Raw genomic sequence first — 26226 nt, 5'->3', positions numbered from 1 at the left:
TTTTTAGAAAGCTCACACAAAACAAGTCTTTATTCTTTGTCGCAGAAAATAAATACAGGTGCATATTCCATATGCTTTTCTATAAAAGCACTCCTACAAAATCACTGAACTGCATACAACAGTACAACCTTTTTGGCTTTTAAAATGCAAATATTATACAGTCACTTCATTTTGTTATCGTTTAAAGCACTTGTAGCAAGCAGCTTTGGAAAAGGAATGCTTAATTTAGAAGCCAAATTCTTGCCTCAAGTGTTTTGTGGGATTTTTCCATTGTGTATAGTGCAACTAACCTAAAAGCAACTAGAACAGTTTTTTGTAAAATGTTTATCCCACCCACCCCCCAAAAAACCCTGCAAAGAAAAAAAAAAAACAAAACAAAAAAGTCTTAAAAACTGTTCTACCTTGATACTTAAACCAAGAGAAAACAAGAAGTGGCTCAATGGAAATATTAAAGTAAGCACGACGCTTCACAGCTCGTTCTCTGTTTGCTTCCAGTTTGGCCCGGGGTATTTCTTTAGAGGAAGAAACATTAATCATCCACTCCTATATTCCTGAAAAGGTACGACATGGACTCTCCATTATGGATCCTGCGAATGGCTTCTGACAGGATCATGCTGATATCCACAGTCTTGATTTTAGGGCACTGAAGTTTCTGTATTTCATGTGGAATTGTGTTTGTAACAACCACCTACAGGAAGAAAAAGAGATCATGAAAACGTATCTCTGTTGTGTTTTCCACCTTTCATATTGGAAATGTGAAAGGGAGTTTTACAGATCCCACGAAACCACCCTGGCTGACAAAACAACGTTTTACATTACTGTCAGGGTCACAATCTTAGGAAGAGCCATGTGTTGCCATAGATTTCATGTATCCATGGATACTAAAGGCACTGTCCCTCCTCCCTTTCATTCATTATGCCACACAGGCCCAGAGGAAGGGACAAAAATATCCCACCCACTGAAGGGAAAGGTGTGCTGATACTGACAGTCCAGCATCTCACCACTTCTCACTGCTATAATTTAAGGACATGTGGATGCTAATATTCCAGCACACAATTCCATAGTGGGAAAGCTTGAATCCAGGAGCCTCCCATCTAAATCCTTAAAGCCAGCATATTTCAATGAACAAATCAGGAGAAAATTGCTAGTTTAGAAATACCCCAAATAATTTGATGAGAGCTCAGACTCCACACTTACTTCATCGATGGCAGACTCCTCGATCAGCCGGGGAGCGTCTGAGGACAGCAGGCCATGGGTGGCCATGACAAAGATCTTGTAGGCCCCCCTCTCCTTGAGGGTCTCAGCTGCAGCCAGAAAGCTGTCAACATCATCTATGATGTCATCCTGCCAAAATCCCAGAGTCACTGAGGGTTCACCGCATCAGACAGATCAACACAACACGTCTGACTAATGCTACAGCTTCACCAAGTGTAACAAACCCCAACTATCAGAAAATTGCCCTTTTCCTTGACAAACCTTGTAAGAGATTACACTCTGCTTTAGAGAAATCATGAGTGAATCAAGGAATCATAGCATGGCCTGGGTTGGAAGGGACCCTAAAGATCATCTCATTCCAAGCCCTGCCATGGGCAGAGACACCTTCCATTGGACCTGGTTGCTCAGAGCTCCACACAGCCTGGCCTTGAACACTTCCAGGAATGTAGAAGTGGAAACTCATGGAAACAAGGTCCAAATGCTGCTTTCCAGAGTGGATCCTTTCATTGCTCCCAGTCAGCTTTGTGAGTGTGCTCAATGCTGCTCCATGCTATCAGAAGTCCACCAGAAACCAAAGTTTAGTGGCTGATACAGAACAGCTACTCGATTTTTAAAACTTTAACATGTTTAATATCATTTATGAGAAGTGATGGCATCTCACTTACCACAATGATAGCTATTCTTCCTCCCACATCTCCAACAACTGTGATGGGTGGCTTTTCCTTGGGAATCAGCACTGATTAATGGTAAATGTTTTTAGAGGGGTAGAAAGGAGAAAGGAGAAAGTTTATGTAATTTACTTCCAAGTATGGAAATAGCTGCTGGAGTTATTAAAGACATGAAGCAGCAACTATTTCAACAGCATTATTGAGAAAACCAGAAGGATTCTAATACATAAATAATTTTTTAAAGCTTAATTAAAACATTAACGATATTCATTTATATCTGAATTGTTTACCAATTCTATTAATTCTTAATTTCAACACGGAAACAGAGTGGCTTGCAGACACAGCCAGTTCAGTCACCCAAGCTGGGTTTATGCACTGCAGTTTTGGTGGTGCAGCTGTAGGTCACATCCATACTCAAGCAAGAAAGAATCTTTTTCCCCCCACCAGGAAAGATTTTTTTTTTTCCCTCTATGAAGAACCACTCCTTTTAGACAATCCATCCCTGCCAGACCCAACCCCTAAACCCACGAAAACAAGAGGTAACACTTTCCCACACACACTTACTTACTGGGGATCTCCAGACTGGGATGGATAGCAGCTACATATTTGGCAGTAGGAGGTGAGTGCCGACCATCCACCATGTCAGACTCAGCATCCTGAGCTTCCCCGTGGATCACGGCGATTCCCAACCGTAAGCGCTCAGCAAACGACTGTGCCCTGCAGAGAAAGGGTTAAAAGAACCCAGAAAAAGGTTAAGTTTAAAATAATTCACATATATACAATCCTAATCTATTTCCATTTTATTTCTAAGGTTTCAGAGGGAAGTCAAATGATCCTAAAATTTTAGGAGAATTCACGGAAGAAGTCAGTTGTCTCTCAGTATCTTGTTTTTAACAGGTTTGTTAAAGTCAGAATAACCTTCAAAGTGCCCATATGGGCCTTAAAGCAACAGGATAAATGCTGCAAGTCACAAAATGCTGACTACTCCCTTCTGCTTTGCCCAGCAGCCAAAACAACATTTCCTAGCCTTCAGCATCCTTGGGATCCCATGCTTTAGCAGGACACATTTAACAGTAACCAAGAACAGCCTTGATGTCTGGATTGTCTGTATTTAATAGGAAAAAAAATATTCACATGAAAAGAGAAAACAAGTGTTCACCTGTTTATTTTAGTACTAAATCAAGACAATATCCCTGACCTGCTGACACATAACCCGAGATACCCTATGGAAAAGGGGAGCCAGACGATCATTCTGCCTGACAAACCACACTTGAACAGCTTGGATTTTTTAATTAGCTGACATGAAGTTCCTTCACAGTGCAGTATTTCTTCAACTAAAATTAGAAATCTCTGTAAAGAAGTGTAAGGTTAGCTGGGGGAGTGGGAAAAGCAGAGAGTCAGGAAAATAGGAATTTGTATCCCAGATATTGGAAGCAGCAAATTCAAATTAGCACATCCATCCCACTTTACTTTGCACACCCAAGGATTTGGGATCCTGCCTAAGCCACCCATCCAAGTCTCCTCTGGTCCAAGCAAGCCCAGCAGATCCAGAGTGATTCACTCTGCTCTAACATCAGCATCTCAGACCTGTGCCTGAATCAACCTCCTCTATCCTTAAGCCTTGTTTAAGTATCCAAACAATCAAAAGTCCAGAGAATAATTTGCCCATCGTGATACTCATTTAATTAAAAATGAAGAATCTTCCACCCTGTGGTTATCATAGTTATACTATTTTTGCAAGTAGTTAATTACAGGTAATTATTATTCCAAACATTAAGAGTTACGACTTAGCAGGCATAACCGTATCAATAAAACCATAATAATTACCTTAAAATGCAGTATTAAACTGAATAAAGTTCAAAGTAACAGTAAAATGATTTATTAATTTTCCAGTGAGCTCAGAAACCACAGAGACATTCTGAACTTCACCACGCATGGGTTCTTTTTCACAAGCAGGCATTCATCAAAAGTCTCTTCCTAGATTGTTTTCAGCCTGGATTAGGCTGAAACATCCAATCATCCTTCTCCCAATACAATGTAACTCCTCAAATACTGCCTTAAATACTCATAGGAACATGTGAAGAAGCTAAACAATACAGTTCTGGGATCCTCTCCTCCAGAAATCACTGTGTGATGTGCAACTCATCTATTTGCTGGCATTGACAATTACTGGATAAGCATTAAAATGCTGCAACAAACACCTGCCTCCACCCAAGAGGCAATACTGACACTGTGGACAAGAAATGGAAAAGAAACAAATGTAAAATTACCTGGCCAAAACAAAAGAAATCACAAAAAGTACTGTTGGAGAAAAAGATGACAAAAGGTGATTTGCTACATAAAGTAAGAAAAACACAGAGTATCACAATTCATTGGTATGGAAGTCTAAATAACTTTTCAACAAACTCTTGGTTTGTCAGCACAGCAAATACAGCGTCTCTTAAACCATCACCCAGCTCTTGCAGTGCCTGCTGACAGCACTGTAATTCCAGAGTTTAGGAACAGTCAACTAAAAAGCTTCATGGATTAAGAACAGTCATTCAACCACCAAAGACTTCACAAACACAATCATTTCAAACAGCAAACCCAGTCTCACCATCTGTATTTAGGATCTGATCAACCATGTTCTTAGTTATGCCCATGTTAAGAAACTCATCTGGATTAATGGCATTACACTTCCAGCCACTTTTCCTCATTTACAGCAGGAAATTTATAATGTAAATGCACACAAATATAACATGATTAAAAACCTTTACCATAAGCACTGCACCGATTTAACCCATCCTTTTGTGTGTTTTTGTTTTTTTTTTTACTCTCCTTAGATTTATTATGATTACAGTGATGATGTAAAAACTACACAGCTGACAGAGCAGAATTGGGAGGGGTGTGAAGGCTGCATCTCCTAATTACTGGATATCTGTCCTTCACTTGATCCTAAGAACAAAATCCCGACAGATTTCCTGCTCTAAGGCAAGAGAGCAGATCTTACCCACCTCTTTGCAGACGCAGGAGATTTGGCCACAATTACAGCATTCCTGTAGTCTGGTATCTGTAGTAAATAACAGATAGCAATGTCTACTTCATATCTTTAGACAAATTTAAACTCAGTAAGAATCAGAGAAGTTTATTTTGCCAGAATAATTTTAAGCATTGAACATTTTACCTAAGAAAGCAACCTCAGAATCCATGGTACATGATTAGGGTTGACAGCTCAGTAAAAACAGGTATTTAGAAAATTCACATATTAACTTCAAACTGTACCTTTCATAAACCCCATTTTATAGTACAGATAACAGAAAAGTAACTGCTTTGGGACATCAGGGTTACACCCACAAGTGTTAAAAAAAACAGGAAACCATCAAAGAAAAGTTTCCTGTTCAACGTAAATTGTCTTTAATCACTAAAAACCAGCATTTTACCATTTCCTATTGCTTTATAGAGTACCCCAAGAGAGGTCACACCTCTCCCATCACATGACACTGACTCTTTCTATGGATGATCAGAAGGGATAGAACTTCCACAGTCACTGCACTGATCCTGGAGGCACAGTCTCATAGTGCTGCAAACTCTTCCACGCTGGTGTCAACATAAGGAGATGCTGCCGCAAACGCTGACAGCACCAGAGGGACGAGGCCAGGAAGTCTGGGTTTCCCTCTGAGATCTCACAGGTGTTTCAGTCAGGCTTCACAAGCACAGTCTGCTCCTCAGTTTTTGCTGCCCCTGCCCCATTCTCATACTGGTTTTTCACTCCAGACTCCTGTTCCACATTTAACCTGCATTTTAGTCCCCATCTCTCGAAAGTTTCTTATCCTCATCTCCATTTTCCCTACAAACAGTGACTCCACATCAGACTTATCTTGCTTGTCTGTACCTTCTCAAGCATTCCACCATTCACACTTCCAGTCCTCCTTTCCAACAGCAACTACAACTACACTCCCTCTGGTATCTCATCTTACCCCACTCCTTGCAAACTCAGCCTTTTCCTTCACTGTGCTGCCCTGGGATGATCCATCTCTACGGAGAGCAGCTTAAAGAGAACCTGTCTGTCATCCTATCCAAAAATCACAGCAAAGTCCTACAGAGCAGGCCCAGTCCTCAGAATTCCAGTGTTAAGGGATGGAAGACTCTTCACGAAATACCTGCAAATTGATCTGTTAGGGATGTAATTTCACAGATTTGTGGGGATGACACCCTGTCCTGCAGCTCACCACCTTGCTGGCAGACGTCAAATACCCATTTCAGAGCACAGAAATACTTGGGGTTTCTGCAAACACAGGCAAAGTAAGTTCTTCCACAATCTTATCCTCAAACACACACACTGCACTGGCTGAGTATTTCCAAAAGCTCTACCTGACATGGGCATGGGAAAGAAAAAATAAGTTCTGAATTTGGGCAAGGGTTCAGCCAACTGAAAGTAAGAAATTTTCTGAGGACGTCAGGCAACATTAATAATCCACAATGTTAGTAACTCCACCTATAAACTGGGAATTCAGCATGTTCTGTCCTTTATAAACACTGAGTTATACAAGAGGCTACAAAGATTAACATGACGGAAGGTATGGACAAGGCAGGGCCTGTCACTTGACATAATAAAGGCTTTGATCTTGTTCAGACATCACTGCCTCATTTTTCCCCTGCCAAATTACCAAATTTGTTCTCAGCTCTTCAAAAATGAAGTCAGAAAGTCAGAAATGTCATCCAAAAGACATTAAGGTGTCAACAAGTCCATGTAACAAAGGGCTACGTCACTCTGGGATTAACACGTGCGCAAAGGAAAGAGAAGCCACCAAGTATCCAACATCTGCCAGGCATACAGAGGAAAATTTTACTATCACAGGATTTCACTGACTGGAGTGTCTTCATCCCAGAATAGCAAGTGATTCTCTTCACATCTAGGAATAAATTTCCAACAGGCAACAACTACAAGCCCTCGTTCTCATAACGTTCAATGAAATGTTCTTTAAGTGACCTTCATTCTTATCAAACCAGACTCCATTTCATGCTCCTCAGTATATCCCATCACAACTGCTCTGCTTTGAAAGCTCTGGCATTCCCAGTGCAGGATATCCAGCAAGCTGTGGCCACCAGGAACTTGAGATGAATACTAAATTCCTCCTGAGCAGCAAGGGATCAAAGTTTTAAGCAAAAATACTATAAATGATCTGGCTGGTGAAGGTACTTGCCAGTATAGATCCCATGTGATCAGATCCATTCAGTTAACTCTGGTTTTAGAAAGTCCCCTCATGGATGAGCAGAAGGATGAAGAACTGAAAGTATCTTTCAAGAATTCTCTACATATACTTCAGATCTCTACAAATGGTCATTTGTTAGACTGCACAGCAGCGCCAGACTCAAAGCTGCAACAATTCTGTATAAACCATTAAAAGCTCAGGAATCAAAATGTGCTTCAAGACCAAATCAGGACCATGATCTTGTTATCAACCATAAACCACACTTCTAAGCAACATATAAAAGCACAACTTTGTCTTGCATCTGTGTATTTGGTTTTCCAGTTTTGTTCTTTTAAGTTAGGAAGTGCTTACAATGTGCAACGCTTCTCTCCTCAAACACAAGATGAATGACTGTGCCAAAGCCAGAGCCTGGAGTTTTGTTCTGCCATCCTCTTTGACTCTATTACCAAATGAAATGATAATAAGAGACTCAAATGCTAATTGATTCCCCAAACAGATTTTAATACTGTCATAACAAAATCATGTTGGTTTGGGTTTCTTTAAGGGGGCGGGGTGGGGTGTGTTTTGTTTTTTACATTGAGGCATTCCTATCTCTATAAAAAGAAAAAGCTTGGATTCAAAAGCAAGAGTGAGCCAAACCTTTTCTCTCAGCAGGAAGAAAGCACTTGCTTTATTCCAAATTACCATTAGTCAGAGGCTTAACGTGCATCTTATACCTACAATTATCATTTATATATTTTGTATAGGTGAATCTACCAGTAGCACTTCTCAAAACCCTTATAAAAATAGGATGGAGAAATGGAGGCAGAGATCATCCCAAGTTAAGCTCCTCAAGTCAAGACATGCAGACTGAACAAACAGTGGGTAAGATTTCCACCCACCAGTCTTACTTTCGGAGTACAATCAATGGCTCTCTCATAGTTTACAATCTCCAAAGTGTTTCTTATTATGTGATTTAAATTTATATCCACACAAGCAGCCCATCCTATGAATGTCAAGGAAACTAGAAATAGGAAAGGAAGAGAACATCAAGAGCAAGAAAATCCTATTTTTTTTCAGTGTTAGGGGAATATATCTAAAAGAAAAACAGCATCGCTGCATGAGTAAGAAAACACCAGCTCTTCATGAAAGCAGAAGTTAAACACGCGGGGAAGAGAAGAACCACCAGCCCCAACACCACTCCCTACCCCAACACGACCCTTCCCCCTTAAAATTCAGTTTGAAGAGTTAATCTTTTCAGAGGTATTTGTTTCAGATGCCCTGAGACATGACAAAAAAAGAATTTAAAAAACAAACTGGAATAACAGGCCTTCCTCACCTCTTCTTGGATGTACTGGAGTAAAAATGGGGATGCTCTCAAGTTATCAACTGGAATATTGAAGAAACCCTGAATTTCCTTCTGATGTAGATCCATGGTAATAAGATGAGTTAGTCCTTTAGAACAGAATAATAAAACTTACAGAGAAGCACATCAAGAACAGTAAGAGAGAAGAGATACTTTCTTTTTCTAAGTTTCACTTCATTGCAGTTTATCCAGAAAATCTCTAAGCTGCATGAGAACACTAAGTGAAAGTACATAATAAATTATGTTACTCTTAAGCACGCTGGCACTAATATGTTTTGAGACTTCTACAGTGACTTTTTTAAAGGAACCTCAGAACACTGCACATAACTGACTCTGCAGTGCCACACTGAGGCAGGCAAGATCCTTCTCCATTGGACATGGGACAAAATGGAAGCACTGATTTGTCCCATGTCCCACAGCAAGACCCTGGCATGCTCATCAGAGTTTTGAACTCCTGAAAAATGGGCCAAACTCCTAATCAAAAACCACTTCTCCCAAAATAACAACCCAGATCACACAGTTTGTTATAACTGCCTGTTTTTTCCCAGGGATGAGAGTGAAAGGAAAGGAGCAGAAAATGTGCTGAAGGCTGTGAAAATGAATAATCTCATTCTCCCACATGGTCTCAAATGTAAAGGACAAAGTGCATTCATCCAACAAGTAAAAAACAGGCCAGAAATGACAAGGCAAAACTGTTTCAGACTGTGAGAAAGGCAAAGGATGGTATTATGAGAGGTGGATACCACAGTCCAAAGCAGCTCAGCCCAGAAGACTAATTTTGCCAGCTCAGCACAACTCAATGTAAAATGGTTGTAACCAAATTTGGGTTTTTCATGAGCTCATCATTTGGAAACATTTCTAATTACATTCTCCTTTTTATGTAGGTTTTAAACACATTAAAAGCTTGGCAGTTATTTTTAAGCAGAGTCCAAATTTGTGCACAGATCTCCCTAAACCTGGAAGCTGACAGAGGAGCCCCCCTTGCCCTGATTATTTAAGGACAGCCACATTCTTACCAGCTTTGCACATCATCGAGGCCAGCAATTTAGAGACAATGGAGCCCCTTTTCCTCATCTTGCACTGTTTGCTGTAGGGGAAGTAAGGAATCACTCCAATAATGCTTTTGGCACAGGAGGTTTTACAGGCATACACCATGATCAGGAGCTCCATGATTGTGGTATTCACATCCCTGCAACGAGAAACATCTGCTTCTGTATCTGGTGCACAAAAATCCTGCATTCAACACAGTATTTACACCCACTCCAGGGATTTCATACCAAAGTATGCTGACTGAGTGAACATCACTAAGAATTCAGCTGTGCCCCTCGGAATGACAAGTGCCCTGGATGCAGCATTTTAATTTTTCACAAAAATTACACTTCTCTATTTTTCTTTAATTGGCTATTTTGGACAATTCAGCAGTTTTTGTTATACCAGGTTGCTGTAACAAAGTAGCCCATAATTCATCTCCAATATCACTTTTTCCACATAGATTTTTAAAGAAAACATCATATATTACAACATATTCCTCTATTGTTCAAGCCAACAACAGGCTAAATACTTAATAATTAGCATCTATTCTCTGCACTAAATGAAGAGATGAAGAGGGCACTTTTTTAGAGACCTGGTCATCAACTCAGATCTACTATTTCTGCTCCCACTAAAAAAAGTCTAAGCATTTGTGAAGTTCTTCTCACATAAAATTAAAGAATTTCTGAATCACAGGACACATTGCCCAGGAAACATTCCTCCTACATCTAGAACTTTGTGATAGTGCTAGAGATAGGGAGCTGAAAAGAGAAGAGTTTAAAGAGAATGACATAAGCAAAAGAATACACTTAAGGAAAGAATGCAGAGATCAAGGGGAAGGTTTTATAGATATATTCACTAAAAATTAAAATAACAGTAGTTAGCTTATGCCAAAGTTGTCTTTGTGTACATACAAAAAACCCAACAAAACCAATAACAAAAACCCTCCACAAAGAAAAGCCTCTATCTAGTTAATCTAAACTTACTACACTATATCACAAACATAAAAGGTGATTAAAAATGAAAACCAGAAGCATTCCTATGGACAGCCCACATCAAATGCTAGCACAGGGTCTTTAAACAGTTACTCACTTTGAAACTGTTTGGATGATAAATACGTCCTTTCCTCTCACAGACTCCTGAATCTGCACTCGTGTTTCTGCCAAGAAGAGAAATATGTAATATTTGCAAGAGCAAAACTCCTTTTAGAGTCTAAGAAAAGGGGAACCAACACATGCAAATCAGCCTCAGGTACATTTCCAGTATTGCTAACTAAATGCTCACCTCTGTTTGGCTCTTGATAAACCTGAACCTTCCCCATCTCAACTCCCAAGCGTCTGTGGGAACAGAAAAAAGGTGCAAGTCAATAAGGGGAAAGGAAGGGCAAAACCAATGTAAATCCCATATAATGCAATAGTTACTGAAAAGGCTGCATTCCGTGGGAGAAAACCAAGGAAAGAAAATCCCAAACCATAAAACCAGTAATTACAGTGAACATTTCTTTAAAAAGCACCTACAATTTCCAAAAGCTGCACTCCAGACTATGCTAAACTTATTTTCAAGTCAAGCTCAGAACAAGAAGCAGGAGAAAAACGCTGGAATACTAAAGCATGTAACATTTTCTAATTTTTAATATATTTCCTGTTATATATATATATATATATACACACACACGTGTGGCAACCTACATGTGCACAATACTTAAAAATACCACTTTTAAATCATTCTTCTCTAGAAAAAACTCAATGCAGAGTGAAGAGGAAAGAGTAGCAGGCACTATATTATGGATAACGGAAGAAAAATATCTGCTGTATTTATCCCTTGTCAGCATTAGCAAGACCCCATCACTACAAAAAGGAGACCAGGGTATACTCTGCACTCAGGCCCAAATTCTTTCCACATGTAACCTGAGTTCCTCTGCATCCCCCTTTCTCATCCTATCACACCTAACTCTGGGTAAATAGGCCTCTGGAAGAAATCCATCCTGTCCAATATTCCCAGTAAACTTACACATCCTAATTAGCACAGTAAAAATTTACTTAAGTCCTAAAAGTTCTGCTGAAGCTATTCATGGACCTAAGCTAAAGGAATGTTCCCATCCAAAACATACAGTGAGCAGGAGGGATATAGTTTTCCTGCCTAAAAAAAAAAACCCAGTACAAGGAGTAAGAAAACTTCTGCCATGATGATATAACACCATCCAAACATTAATTAGCCCCCGTGTTTCCTATAAAATGCTGCAGCCAATCACAACCTGCCATGGAACAATTCAAACATGAGTTAGTCTCTTTGTTATTGAGCTGTTGAAATACAATCTGTAATAGAGCACACTCCATATTCTTGCAAACCACGGCAGTTTTCCCACGTAACTTTCCTTAAATAGGGAAATCAAGCGTCCACTAAAACAAGTCCCATCAGAATAACCCCAAGACCCCAAGATTCCCTGCAGACCTTACTTACTCAGCAATCCTCTTGGACAGTTCCATGCATGAGGAATTGGAATTAGCTGAGAACAGCACCAGCCCACCCTTGGTGATATTCATGATGGCCCCAATTTCAGTTGATGGCACACAAAACATCAACCCTAAGTTGTTTTGCCGCTTCTGTAAGACTGCAAGAGATCAAATCCATGTTAAATCCATGTTAAAAACCACAAAAAATAAACACATTTTCTCTGTTTAGAAAATGCAGTTTCCCAGAAGCCTGGATATTCCAGCATCCTTAGTATCTGTTATCCCCCCTTTAATAGCTTCCCTACAGCTCTCCAAAGATCCCCCAAGACAACATCCCCTTCTAGCACCAACAGGTTTTTGCCTTTTTAACTGTTTTCCTCAGGCTATCATCCCATAACACTGATGCTTTTTTCCATCAGCTTGTCCAGTTCATTTTCCAGAACTGAGCAACGTTTATTGACGTTTCCAAGATCACAAAGACAGTCGGGTAGAATTGAGCTTCAAAGAGCTCCTGGGTCCTGGCTAGAAGAATCTATTTCCATAGCTGAGTCTCTGTTCATCACTTCGCAGTAACTTATAAACTTACAAATAAGGATGAAATGTAAGGAAAATTCAATAAAGCTGGCAGCTGTAAATAATGACCTCTTGCACAGCAAATCCACTTGCTGAAGCAGCTGTTGTCATTCTTTGAAAGCAATATTTCTCCTGTGAAAACAGGAGAAAAATATCAGGAGGAAATCAGTATCATTTGTTTTTATGTTTCAAATAAAGGCACTAATCTCGCCAAGGATTTGATGTGATTCCATCTTTTTATTATGCTATGTAAATCACATTTTCATGGTTACTTCTACTATAAAATTTTAGTCAAATAAAAGGAAAGAAAGGATCACATTGACCAGCAGCCCTGGATAGATCGAAGCAGCATTCAACTCAAAATCCTGCTGCACTTCACTTCTGCTGTATAAATAATCCAATCCTTCGTCATCCATTTCAGTATTATGTAGGGGACTGGAAATATTAAATGTGACTGGCATAATTCAAAGTTACAGCTAAATCAGTAACTTCTTTCCTGGTAAACATCTCCCTGCTGAGAAACAGAATTATCTAATAGGCACATGTAATTGGTTAGAAAAAGCTGATGATGTATCACCAATGAAGTACTCCAAAACAGCAACTAAAAGAAAAACAAGAGTTTTGTATTTACAGGAACAGCTGGCTAGGTCTGTAATGAAACTCCTTCACACCTCTCTGACAACCAGACACAGTCTCACTCAGTTTATCTTTGGCAGAGGAACCCAATTCACTCTCATGAAGAGCCAAAGCCAAGTCAGGAACCTCCTAACAAAAAATCTGTTGATGCCAAGGTTGAGCTCTGCTCAACTGCTGTGAATGAAAACCAGCCTGTCATCAGAAACATCCAAACTGTGCTGAGACCGAGCACAAACAGCGACCATTTCAGCCCCCAGAATGTCTGAATGTTTCACTGCACTAAAACCAGAAGGGCTCCCCATATCCCTAAAGCAAGACCAGTATCCCTCTCAAATGAAGTACCTAAAACCACCCCATTTCCTAGCTACTGTTTCTCTGTTCTGCTGCTCACTCACTCTCTGCAACTCCCAGCTGTCAACTAATGGCCACCACACATCAAATATTCATGACAGTGCTCAAGATCCATCTTGGATCCACCAGAGTGAGCACAGACCTGAAATGTTTTTAGGTCTCAGACCATCACATGAGAGCACCCTGCTTATGTGCCTGGATGGGAACAGCGTGGAGGCACCTTTCCATGTTACTAAAAGCATCCATAGAGTGCTCAGATGGCATATTTTTTATCCAATTATGTGCCTTGTTTCATGGATTAGAGAAATGAGGAGCATTATGAAATCTGAAAAGATGAGTTGTTGGCTCCCAACTATTGCTGAGGGTGCACTTTACACCACAATAAGATACTGATGTATTTACAAGCAACAGTGAACACTGCTCTTCACATAACTATAGGTCAAGGACTTTCTTGTGGATGCACTTCAGCAGCTACAAGTGGGCTATGGTGTGTGTGGGCAGGGAAGTTGCATTTCAAGAGTCATATGGATATATCAACCTTCAAACAGGTGTTGGGATGAAAGCAAGCTCACAGAACTTTATTAGATGTGCAAAGACATGACTCCACAGGGGTACACGGGACCATAACCCTCTGGTTTGAGATGGGCCAACCTTCCACGGTTGAACACAAGCATCAAGAACAGGCTGCAGCACAAACTCCTGCCTTTCCTTTTGTGCTGCACACAATTACAGAGACACATCATGATGAGCACAACAATTACTGGGCACACACGGCTTTACGCCTCCATGAACTGAGCATGTCCACACAGAAAGCAACAGAGGCAGGAATAACTGGATGGGATAACCATGGTACTAAGGAATGGACCCCATGGGATGGAGGGAATCTGCACCCTCTCACCAATCTCCCCAGAGGGAATTTTCCCATCCCTCCAAACTCACCGATCCCCCTGGGCTAACAGACCCTTCCACCTCCCTACCAGTCCTTCAGATGCTCCAGGTGGGTTACACAGGCCCTGTGGTCCCTGTGGATCCCATCCCTCCTCCCCGAGAGCGGCCCGGGCACGCCGCAGCCCCACGCCGGTGCCCCTCACCTGTGGGGCTTGCGGGGAGCCCGAGCAGCCCCAAAAAAAGGCCGCCCAGGAGAGGGTCTCCATCCCCTGAGGGGAGGGCGACGTAGCCCATTCCTCAGGGGTCGGAACCCCGTGTGGGGAAGGGATACGTCCTGCCCCCACACGGCCGGCTGAAGTGGGCTGAGCGGGTGGGAGTGCCCCTCGCTGAAGGCCTTACCTGCCGACTCCGGCCCCCCGGCCCCGGGAAAAGGCGGCCCCGGCCGGAGGGGAAGGAGGGGGAGAGGCAAAGGCGGCGACGGAGCTCAGCCCCTCCGGTGCTCCGCGGGCAAGATGGCGGCGGGGCGTGAGGGAGGGAGCGCGGGCGGGCGGGGCGGGCCTGAGGCGACGCCCCCCCCGCCCCCCCCTCGCCGCTGAGGGGACCCGGCGCCATCTTCCCCCTTCCCCCGCCGCGCTCGGGGGCTGCGGGACGGGGTCTTGGAATCACAGAATCTTAGAATCAGGAGGGTTCGAAGAGACCTTCAAGATCATCCAGTCTGACCATCAAGCCAGCACTACTACGAAACCGCATCACCCAGCGGCAAATGCCTTTTCCAACACCTTCAGGGATGGTGACTCCACCACCTCCCTGGGCACCTATTCCAATGCCTGACCGCACGGACAATGAAAAGAATTTTTCTAATATCTAATCTGAATCTCCCGTGTCTCATCTTAAGGCCGTTTCCAAGACCAACCCCCTCCTCACTACAACATCGTTTCAGGGAGTTGAAGAGAACGATGAGAGGCTGAGCATCCTCCAGACTAAACAAACCCAGCTCAGCCATTCCTCATAAAATATATTTTCTAGACCCATCACGAGCCTTGTTGCCCTTTGCTGGGAAAGAGGAGGACACATCTGAGTCCCCAGCTGGGATAATGTGGGGACCTCAACACCGTAATTCAGCTGCCCCTCCCCACCAAAAATTACCCCTGGTGCAAAATCCATGTGAATAAAGTGACGACGTCCACAGGGTGCCATTATTTTGGAGCTCCCACACCTGCATCCCCACCAGAGGGATGGACAGGCGGCTGCCACGCTGCTGTAGGTGTTTCCATCTCTAGGGCCGGTCCTCTCCATCCCTGCTGGACACTAAGCTACCACCAGGCCTTTGCCATCAGCAAAGTGTTTATAGAAAAAGAGGCATTTCTGGAAAGTAAATTAAGAACAAAAACTATCAGTGGCCTCTCAATTCCTTGTCAAAAGCATACACGATTTATCCAGAGTCCTCTCAGGACTCGCCTTGCCACATACATGGCTTGAACTGCATGAAGATTCTTTTGACATCTGAAATGAGACTCTTATTTCAGTCACCCTGTTTAAAAAGAAAAAAAAGCTTTATCCCAACACATCTATGACAAAACTGCTTTGAGGAAATTACAGTCATCCCACACAGACATACATCCCTCCTTTAAATGCAAAACCCAAACACCATGTTTTTTCCCCAGACTGCGCAGTTAGAACCTGTTTTAAATGACACTTCTCAGTACACCCCAGTTGAACAGCGTTTTATGGATCAGAATTTTAGCATTTACCATAAAGCTACAAATCAGGTACTTTCTGCTGTAGCTTTTCTCACAAAAAGCAATTAAATTTGATTATTCCTGGACTGCAGGGTGCACTGGAGCAAGGCTGAGGATCCCAGCAGATATTTCTGTCCTTAACATAAAAGAGGAGGAAAAGCCACAGGCCAGCTCACCAAACATGCCTGCGAAGGGACAACATTAAATTCATAGTTTGAAACCGCATTTCCGCCAGTACAAGCTGCATTTTCCACTTTAAATATTCACAGGCCAGTGTTTTCCCCAGATTTCACATTTGCTTCTTGCTTCATACATTCCAAGACTTCTTCATCTCCTTTTTCAATTTTTTTCTCAGCAGACTGGGAGCTGGGGAAGGAGAAGCCATTTAACCTGGAGCCCTGGAGCAGATGTCGAGCACTCCACTTGCAGGCTCACAAAGCCAGGACATGGGTGAAATACGTGAGCAGAGAGGCCATCAGCCTCTTAGATGCTGCGGTGATCCTCTGCCTTTCCTACATCCTCTTCCAAATTGCTCTGAGGTCCAAATCGCCACCCCCACCATTCCCAGTCATGTTTTTCTGCTTCCAGGCTGGTGCTGCCATACAGTTGATTCAGGATCATTGACCCAAGCAGGTGGGGTTTTTTTGTTTCAGGGCTTTTAGGACAAAAAGGAAGGAGGTTGAGCTTTTTGTTGGCCTCTTCACAGAGCAGCAGAGATTTCTCTTTGCATAGGTCTCCCTCACAGGATTCTGCTACAGGCTGGTGTGGCAGAGCAGTTTAATGCAGAACAACCAGAAACAACACATGGTGAAGCACTGACCCATAATGCAATTAGCAGCCTTCCCCAGAAGCATTTTTCAATACCCTGGGGCACTCAGAATTTGCTGACTGTTTGATTTGTGCTGCCCCAAATTCCTGACATTGCTTAAGCAAACCACAGGACCAGGAACTAAGTGATTCTGTCTTCCGATCCTTTTTATAAGGCTACTGCCTTTGTTTTTCTTAGGGGAAAAAAAGAATCAATTTCTTTCTCACCTCTGTCTTCCTGATCAGAGGAACACCAGTTTAAATCTCAGCTCCCAAGCGAGAGGGATTTGTTAATTTGACAATACTCTATCCAAACACTAAGAGTTCAACAAACTCCAAGATGAGCACACAGATTTTATTTCATTTACAATGATTCAATTAGCAGCCAGCTAAGGAATTCTGAAAATTTTCTGGGTGTGAACATACTGGCTCACAGAGATTTGCTGTTCGTAATCCAGACGTGACCCTGGCAAGCAGAGATGTGCAAAAAAACTCCACCACACTACACCTAGTCCAGCCAAGGTGAAGGGCGCTGCTCATCCAGCACTGGGCTGGACGACAGCTTGCATCCATCACCTGAGAGAAGATAAATACTGCTGTCACACAGGCTCCTGAGCTCCATCCATCACTGCTCAGCCAGGTTAGCTTTTGTTTGTTTGTTTGGAGTTGGTTTTGTTTAAAAAAAAAGTGGGTATTAAAGCTCACATACCAAACCACCTGATAATGAGAACTATCAGACATGGTGCACCAAAGAAACGCTCTGATTTGATCCTGACAGAGCTCTGTGAATAGGTTTGGTCTCTCCCAACAAATAAAGGCATCTCAAAAACATCCTCTACCCTGCACAGCCCCTCTGAGCCCACAGGGAGGTTCTGCAGCACACACTGAGCACAGACCAAAAGCCATCACCTCCCTGCTCCCCTGCCTTCAGCTTTACTGCCTGAGGGACAACTGTGTCCAGTTTCCAGAATATTCTGCCTTGGATAGTACTCAGCTAGGGAGGCAGCACTCAAAGCAACTATAAATGCATTTTGGAATTGATGGAAGGAGGTGTAATTTTGCATCTTGGGAGTGATCTGGAAATAGCATTCCCTATGTCTGGGAAGCAAAGGGCATTAATAAAGGTCCTGGAGCAGGAAACGTGTCTTCTCTGTGTGAAGGGCTCTGGCAGTAGACAGCACTCATTGCTTTATCAAATATTACTGCTTGGCCGTCTGTGGGAAACAGGCACAGACTCATTTGTCACAGTCCTGTTCCCCCCTGAGTCACAAAGCTCTGACTGAAGGACTCCCCGAGTTCAGGGCTTTTTTCCTGTTTCCAACTGCGCTCCCAGTTCTGGGTCTGTCTGTAATGTTTAACAGATTGGCTGCATGAGCTCTGGCACAGACACGGGGTTATCTCCAACCAGCCTCCCAACAAGGAGACAAGAGGTTTGTGGGAATACCTGGAGTGTGACAGGTCCTGCACAGACAGATGGCTCGAGGTGGATATTAGGGCAAGGGTTTGGACAAACACTGCCCTGAAACAAAAGCGGGCGGTGGTGCCTCTTGTTTGGTACACAGATTCCTTCTGCTTTACTGTGTGTGGGCAGCTCTGTCCTGCAAAGTCTGTGTAACATCCTGTTCACCTCCATCACCTGATGTTTACAGGTGTGGTTTGCCCTTTGACTGGCCTTTAGAAAAAAGTGGTTGGACTGCAGAGTGGAATCATGTCATTGTAGGGAATTTGAACAGCTACACAATCCGTCACAAACCCTAGCTAGTGCCCTATTCCTCCTTGTCCTACCGACTGGGTCCCAGTGTGATTTGCCATTTGCCTCACCAAGCTGCAGGTTCTTTCCGAAGAGCACACAGGCACCATACTCTGTGCAGGCATTTAGTGAGCACAGGAAGGGCTGACTTGGTCACTGTAGAGCAACTTTGCAGATTAAAGCAGAATTCAGTGTATGAGAGCACGTCCTGTGCTTTGCATGCACAACTGCGGGCTGTAAAGAAAGATTTCGTACCAGCCTTGGCCCATACACTAAGCAGGAGCTGGGAGAGGTGCAGGGAGAATCAGCAAAGTACAACCAGCAGAGAGCATCCTATATCCTCCCAGTTTGGTGCCAACCAGGACCAGCCCTGGATCAGCAAGAGCAGATTAACACTTGTGCTGGGAGTGGGACCTTCACCCAGCTGCTACACCAAAAAAAGGCTGAGCCTTACCTAGGTGTTTACCCCACTTCCTGACACTATTACTAACATCTCCTTCACAGAGAAGCTTTTTACAAGTACCTCTCCTCTAACTCACTGTATTATTTCCTGTCTCATTGCAGCAAGCTCTGGAAGAGGTTCTGCTCTCAGACCTCTGTGCACTGTCTTTGGCCTCATCAAACAAGTCAATTCCCCAAGTTCAAGAGTGGGACACTTAAAAATTTTACTCACCAGAAAAGTCTCACCAGAAGAGAGGCGTGGGGGCTATGAGGCTTCCCAGAGGCTTTTATTGTCTCATTAAGCTCTCCTTAATAAGAATTTCCTCACCTGCTGCACTGTCCCTCCCATTCATTTGCATTCACTAGCCTGCTGGTACTTTCAAGGCTGTCTTAGCTCCCACTCCCTCCTCTTTCCTCTTAACTATTCTGAGCCCAGTTTTTATCTCCATGCTGTCATCCAGGTCCCAGGAAGAAAATACTTTCTCCTCTTAAGTTACTGCTTGCCATGTCCTCCTTGGCTGGTTTCCTCCCTGACATCTCTGCAGCTTCTCCTACCTCCAGAGTCACCTGCAGTAGTCTCCCCTCCAAAGCAACGCAGCAACAGCTGCTTCTGGTGAGATCCCTGACTTAAATGCTTGCTAAAAACTTGCTTGTTCTCTCAGCTAAATCTCTCCATGCACAGGCTGGCCCACACACACCTCAATGCCTGAACCCCGAACACCCCAGTGGCTCTGCCCATCCCAGCCCACTGTTTGTAGGAGCGGGACTGTCAGATCGGCCCCTCTGCAGGACCAATGAGGCCTCACACCAGCAGGGCAGCGGGTTCAGCACCTTTCTCAATGACTGCAAATACTGGGGGGTTCAGGCTGTTCCACCCATCCCATGGCATCTGAAAGAGCCTTGAAAGCAAAGCTGCGTCAGAGTGGGGCACAGCTGCCAAGCAGCCATTCAGCCTTGTTGGATTGTCTGTTGGAAAGTATTTCCCCCCTTTTTTCATTCAGGCTTTTCTAGATAAGCATATGGCAAATGGAAATATCAGAAAGAATGACCTGCCTCCTAGTTGGGAATGAGGGACTGACAATTATCCCTGTGATAATGAGATAATCTGAATATGAGGGAACTTGATACAATGGGAGATTTATCTTGGAACCAGTCCCTTGGCAGCCTGGCCTGTATTGCTGTCAGCACTGTTTCCCATTGCACAAAGGGCAGGGATCAGACCTGGGATGACAGATCCATCTCTATCTCAAGCTCATCCTGCTCTGTTACCTACGGCTTTTCAAGTGGTAATTCCTTAGATTTGCCAGACACTCTGCTTCACTTAAATCACGTTGTCCCATGGGAATTTGTACCCACCTTGGATCTCCAAATGACCCAGAAAATTGCTTTCTTTCCTATCACAAACCAGGTCAATATTTCAAATCCTGACTTTCAAGGCTGCCAGGGTGAGGAGAGAGGCAAGACAGGAGTCCAAGGCCTTGGTCCAACACTCATGGAGACTCTTGTCGCAAGGAATTACGTGGATTCTGCAAACAGATAAGGAAAACCAGAAAGAGCAAACGTGGATCTGCACAACCTTGACATGGCAATCGATGCTGTAGTTTACCTCCAGGAGCAAGTAAATAGCTCCAGAGTTACGTGCTGCATAGCAAACATTGCAGTTTTATCTGCATGACAGGCAGCAATTTGTGGCAAAGGTTAAATCTCTCTGTTCACTCAAGCTTGACATATGATGACCATACTACATTCCGTGTTCTCAGCGGGTTTGTGCATGACTGTAAGGTTAAGTGCATGTGTGCCTTTAGGATCACGACCTTCATTCAATATTGCATGGCCCAGCAGGCCCGTAATTAATCCCCAACACGTTCAAGTGACAGCTCTCACTCGTAACGTCATCCATGCAGAACAGTGAGGTACGTGTAAATTCCTACGTTCCAGCTGGGAGTCAGAGATTTTCCAGCCACCGCAGCAGGGAGGCTCCAAGGCAGGTTTCTGACAGGATGAACAGGACAATTGGTAGATTGGACTATTTTACAGATAAATTGTGTAGGGCAGGAGAATGAGGTGTGATACAGCCACTGCTCGTTCAGCTGCTGAGGATGCTGTGCTATCATTCCCTGTTACCTGACCAACATTTTCTACTCACGAAAATGTAGGTTTCAAAGGCTGCTGAAGCCTGTGAAGAAAATCCCCACCACTTTCATCCTGGACAGTTTGCAAACATGAAACTTGACCAGACTCAGCTCAGCCATTTGCTCTTCTTCCTCCTCCCAATCACTGGTTTTCAAATGTACCCAAAGGTCTGAAACCCAATAATAAACCATAACCATGGTCTGGCAATGAGATCCATGTACCCCAGGCAAGTCCCACACCCAGGTCATGTCCTGTTTGCCTCACTCATAGAGCTGCTGTTAATACCAGTGGGTTTTTTTCCAAATTCTAGGTATTTAATCTTTTTATCTACTTGTTCTGTTACCAAAGAGGAACCTGCTCGGTCAGGTTGGATCAAGTGTTTTATCCCACAGGCAACACAACAGGCTGGGAATGTTTTACACAAGTTTATTGGGGATTAATATTCATTCACCACCAGCATAAAATATCAGATCTCTGCTATTTAAGGGCTGGAAACATGTCAAACACAGAGACAAGCATTGCTCAAGTTATGCTGTACATCAAATCTGAGTAACAGCATGACCACTGATTTGTCCTGCCTGAGGAGAGAAAAGATGAGTGTCTTACTCACTATTCCATTCCCTACAAACATACATACAGCCATTGCATTTAACCCTTTTTCTATAAAGGATCCATAAACAAGAGTCAAAAGGCACAAGGAGTAAAATGCTGCTACTTTGACCCACCTTGCTGCAGCTCTGGAGAGTTCTTCCATTCCCACTGTGTGTTAAATCATAACATATTTGAGATACCTCCAAAACATGAGATCACAGCTTGTTAGCATGTGCAGCCCTTCACAGTCCCCAGTCCCATGATTTGAGCTCTGAAATGAGGGAAATTGCAGAAAAAGAACGGCCCCTTCCACACCAGAGCCCGCTCAGACCCTCGGGACCTCCACTTCTGAAGCAGACCTGGACTTGCGCCGGCTGGTCAGGCTGCCCAGGACCGACTCCTCGCTGAAGGCCCCTTCGAAGGTCGACAGGATGGACTGGCGAAACTTCTCCTTGAAATCCGGCCCCACAAAGACGTACAGAATGGGGTTGATGCAGCTGTTGAAGAAAGCAAGGCTGGAAACCAAGGGGATCCCTATGTAAAGGGCCAATTTCATCTCATGGCTGGAAGAGTTTTTGGATATTTCCAGCAAGGAGAAGACATGATAGGGGAAATAACAAAGGAAAAATGAGACTGTGACAGCAATGATGATTCTGTAGGGCTTTGCAGAGTTGGCCAACTGCCTTCTTTTCAGCTTGACAGCGACAACGCTGTAGCAGATGAGAATCACCATGAAGGGGATGAGGAACCCACATAAGAATCGCGTGATGATCATCACTTTGTGCCGCATCTTCCACAGCTGGCGCGTTGCCTCAGACGTGTAGTCATCGGACAGCGCAAAATTATTGTAACAACTGGTGACGTTCCTGGAACTGACCACAGTGTCCCGAAAGACGAGGTACGGGGAGCTGAGCAGGAGAGCCAGGACCCACGTCCCCAGTGCGACCCTGGCCGCCAGCTCTGGGCTCCTGCGGTTGTGAGACCAGACGGGAAAGGCCACGGAAATGCAGCGGTCAATGCTGATGACCGTCAGGAGGAAGACACTGGCAAACATGTTGAGGAAGGCGATGGTGCTGTTCAGCTTGCACAGGAGCTTCCCAAACGGCCAGTGGAAGCCCAGGGCAGTGTAGGCAATGCTGAGGGGCAGGAAAAAGGTAAAGATGAAGTCAGCAATAGCCAGGTTGAGGAACCAGACGGAATTCACCGTCTTCTTCATCTTGAAGCCTGCAATCCAGATGACGAGGCCGTTCCCTGTCACCCCCAGCAAACAGGCAATGCTGTACACCACCATGGAGAGGATGTGCATGGTCTTCTGGAGGCCAGAGTAGTAGTCATGGTCAGTGGCATTCTCAGGCTGCTCTGTGGGGCAGCTGGCAGAGAAGAGCGAAGGGGAAGAAGAGGTGCTGTCCATCACTAGCAAGCCAAGACCTGAAATCACAACAGCACTGTTGTCTGCAGCTCCTACGGCTCAAGAGGGGTGAAAATCTTTGCAAGCAACTGTGCATAAAATGTGTATGAAAAACAAGATTAGATAAATTCATTTATAATTGATATAAAGTCTTTTTCTACAGCATGCGCAGCTGCACCTTGCAGAAACCACCTTGACCAGAGAAACCAGCCCCCGTTTTGCTCTTGGTGTTGGTGCTGTCAGAACACCACCTTCATCCAACTACCCACAGCAGCAACCCATCATGGGCCAGCAGCAGAACCACGGAAACCCAGATCCCCCACTTTGACAAGTCCTCTTTGGATGACCAGTAACGAATTATGACAACAAAAACTAGCTAGACTGGTAACGTTGATGTTAACAGACTATTTTTTCACCAAGCCCATTCCAGGGAGGTGAACTCTAAGTGCAGAACACCCAAGCTGTATCCAAGTGTAACCATTGTCCGTTTACCCACCCACTACCCTCTTGGTGAGCACGCCCATCTCATGTCTCCGGCTCATCCCGGTACTTGCCTTGGCAGCAGGACTCACGGTGGTGCTCCTTGGCTGCTCTGCCCACATCTGGTGGTCTCACCTCCTGGCTGACTCCCCTTCTGCTGCTCCTCTCCAGGGTGACTCACCCTGCCTCGCCCCATTTTCCCATGGCTTGGGATCACGAGGAATTTAGTAGGATCACTTATTCTCTAATCTTCTTCCTCAATTTGTGGTGTGTTGATTTAACCCCTGAAGCCCCAGAGGGTGCAAGGTTCCCTGAGGCCGGTTGGCCAAGCCCACCCACTAACTCAGACTTGGAGAATGAAGAAAACACGGCCCCTCTCCTGCCTGCACCATTCATCCCCCTGGCAGCTCTCCCTCCTGAGCACCCGGAAATACCTCCGGGTCACCGGGGCTGCCCTGCCGCGAGCGGGGACAGGGCCCGCTCTGCTCCCCACACCAGCAGCACCGTGCCCAACCTGTGCCATGGCCTGGCACACCAGCTTTCCTGGATCCAGGGTCTTGGCTGGGGGATCTTGGGGTGCCTAGAAGTGCTCTCTGCCCGGTGCAGGGTGTGGGGGAGTCCCATCCTTTGGCCCATGGGAGGAGTCGCGGGACAGTGGGAACACCGCAGGGCTGGGGGAGAAGCACCTGCGGGTGCACGGCGGGCAGGGCTGGAGCTGTGGGTGAAGGCAGAGGAGGGGTGACGGCAGAGGGGTGACAGCAGCGGGCCCCCGCCCCTCCCGGCCCGGCCAAGGTCACCCGCGCCCCGGGCGCCACGTGCGGGCCGCGCCGCCAGCCCCGCCCCGGCGCAGGCCAATGGGAGGCGGGGAGCGGGCAGAGCGCGGCGCTGATTGGTCCAGGCGCTTCCCGAGCGTATTCCCCGCCGCCGGTCCCGGGGCGCGGCGCGGCGCTGATTGGTCGCGGCGCCGAGGGGCGGGGCCCGGCCGGGCTATGGTAGCGCGCGGGCTCCCGCGCGGGAGCGGAGTCAGGATCGGGTAAGGATCGTGCGGGGCCGGGGCCCGAGCGGGGCGTGCGGCGCGGGGAGGCCAGGGCTAGGGCACGGCATGGCACGGCACGGCATGGCATGGCATCCTGCTGCGGGGAACAGCGGGCAGGCAGCGCCAGTCCCCGCCGCCCGGGGCGCGTCACCGGGAGCCTCTCGGGATGTGGGAGGTGATGGAATCAGGTTACAGGGGGTGCAGAACTAGGTGGGGTTGGAGCTTCGGGGAAGGGGTTCAACAGGTGAACTGCCAGGGCTGGATTGGTGTCCACTATCAGAGGGACATGATGGGGAGGGTCTCATCCTGACTGGGAATGGGAGCTCTGTCCCCCCTGAGCCAAAAGCAGTGAGTGCGAATGCTGCTGCAGACTGTACTGGGGGGATATGCAGGACCCAGACATCCTGCTCAGAGCCAGAGCACTTCCCCTCGCAGCCCTTTGCCCAGCCCAGCCTCTCTGGCAGTGAGGATTCCCACCTTGCCAGTGAGATCTGGACTTGGGCCAGAGCATGGCTGAGCATCCCTGCCCAGCAAGAGCAGCATGAATGGACTTTGGCAGCTTGGCACAAGGAAACCGTGTGGGATTGCTTAATAACCTGGTCACGGTCCTTCACCCGTCCTTGCGGGGTTAACGAGTAAAAAAAGATGCATTGTTTTCTGCCAAGACAGCAGCTGGGCTGTTACTCCTTCCCCAAGAGCAGCAGTGGCATTGACTGGGCCAGAGGGCTCCTGCCAGGCCTGGGCATCACACATGCCATGGAGCCAAGCAAAGGCAGAGCTGCTGCCTGTCGGGGCCTCTCAACTGCACAAGATGCTTCAGTCAGGGTTTGGGGCAGGACTCTGACCTGCTGGGGTTTTGCCCAAGGGAAAGAAGCCAAGAGGTTTAAGCGTGCTGGGCATCACAATGTGTGTTAAAATTGAGATCTGTGGGTAGGAGCACTTCACTGCCCTTGAAATTAAACATCAGGCACTGCTAAGATGGGCAGGGGGAGCTCAGGGAGGGGTGGCGATGGGAGAGTATCAGAAATTATCAAAGCATTGTAATTAACAAACTGATCTTAAATCAGCAGGGGATGCCTGAGGGTTGTGTGTGTTTTCCTCACCCAACAGCCCACGGCTGTTCTCAGGGAATATGTGGGATGGCAGCAGGCAGCACACAGGGAGATGAGGAGGCACCAGCCCTGCTGCCATCCCACAGACTCCCCTCTCCCCTGGCAGGTGACTTGGACACAGCAGCAGCACCATGGCAAGCTCAACACAGGGCCTCCCCAGCGCCGAGCTCTGGGCCTCCCATAACAAGATGGTGATGGAGCCGCTCGAAACCAATGACCCGGAGGTGAGAGCCCCTTCCTGGCTCCTGCTCAGCTGCTTTGTCCATCTCCCAGCCAGCTGTGGGGATGCTGACCTCCTCAAGCCAGGGTCCAAGGCTGCTGGAACCCATCCATCCTCTGTGCCCTCTCTGTGACGGGTTGGGATCAGCTGTACCAAGAA

At 45.6% G+C, this 26226-nt stretch overlaps 3 protein-coding genes across 7 annotated transcripts in view; 1 reads left to right on the top strand and 2 right to left on the bottom strand.

The window, feature by feature from the left end:
• Positions 1 to 14893, bottom strand: PRPSAP2 (phosphoribosyl pyrophosphate synthetase associated protein 2). Of its 3 annotated transcripts, none has more exons than XM_032125786.1 (12): positions 14750 to 14886; positions 12489 to 12607; positions 11910 to 12060; positions 10734 to 10786; positions 10542 to 10608; positions 9437 to 9609; positions 8394 to 8509; positions 4877 to 4932; positions 2452 to 2600; positions 1881 to 1951; positions 1198 to 1344; positions 1 to 688 (listed from the first exon to the last, which is right to left on the bottom strand). In XM_032125786.1, the coding sequence occupies exons 3-12, from the start codon at positions 12026 to 12028 to the stop codon at positions 530 to 532; spliced, it is 1110 nt and encodes a 369-aa protein (XP_031981677.1). In that variant the 5' UTR covers positions 12029 to 12060; positions 12489 to 12607; positions 14750 to 14886; the 3' UTR covers positions 1 to 529. The 3 variants fall into 3 exon arrangements, with proteins under 3 accessions (XP_031981677.1, XP_031981678.1, XP_031981679.1); XM_032125787.1 differs by having other exon boundaries at positions 12545 to 12607; XM_032125788.1 differs by lacking the exon at positions 12489 to 12607 and having other exon boundaries at positions 14750 to 14893.
• A 6739-nt stretch (positions 14894 to 21632) lies between these two features.
• Positions 21633 to 26226, bottom strand: part of LOC116451745 (chemokine-like receptor 1) — a 4750-nt gene continuing 156 nt past the window's right edge. Inside the window, exons 1-3 of one of the 3 annotated variants that reach the window (XR_004243322.1) lie at positions 23774 to 24439; positions 21946 to 23239; positions 21633 to 21798 (exon numbers count right to left, since the gene is read on the bottom strand). Coding sequence is in view for 2 of the 3 variants with exons in the window: in XM_032125419.1 (XP_031981310.1) it covers positions 22137 to 23222 (1086 nt within the window). In the remaining variant the exon portion in view is untranslated. Of the gene's footprint in view, positions 23240 to 23773; positions 24440 to 26226 lie in introns of those variants that run through there. The other 2 variants (XM_032125419.1, XM_032125421.1) reach the window with 2 other exon arrangements.
• Positions 24713 to 26226, top strand: part of SHMT1 (serine hydroxymethyltransferase 1) — a 5761-nt gene continuing 4247 nt past the window's right edge. The window contains exons 1-2 of the mRNA XM_032125418.1: positions 24713 to 24732; positions 25954 to 26071. Of these exons, the coding sequence (XP_031981309.1) occupies positions 25979 to 26071 (93 nt within the window). The 5' untranslated portion in view covers positions 24713 to 24732; positions 25954 to 25978. The remainder of the gene's footprint in view (positions 24733 to 25953; positions 26072 to 26226) is intronic.

The sequence above is a fragment of the Corvus moneduloides genome, chromosome 16 (assembly GCF_009650955.1).
Source record: "Corvus moneduloides isolate bCorMon1 chromosome 16, bCorMon1.pri, whole genome shotgun sequence".
Classification (NCBI taxonomy): Eukaryota; Metazoa; Chordata; class Aves; order Passeriformes; family Corvidae; genus Corvus; species Corvus moneduloides.
Note: the sequence above shows the minus strand (reverse complement) of the source record. Positions and strands in the feature narration are given on the sequence as shown.

Coding starts and splice junctions, on each gene's coding strand:
- PRPSAP2 (XM_032125788.1), bottom strand. CDS start 12,028: ATGTTTTGTGTGCCATCAACTGAAATTGGGGCCATCATGAATATCACC. Junction 4,933..8,393: donor TCCAGTACATCCAAGAAGAG/GTGAGGAAGGCC, acceptor TATTTACTACAG/ATACCAGACTACAGGAATGC. Junction 689..1,197: donor AGGAGTCTGCCATCGATGAA/GTAAGTGTGGAG, acceptor TTCTTCCTGTAG/GTGGTTGTTACAAACACAAT.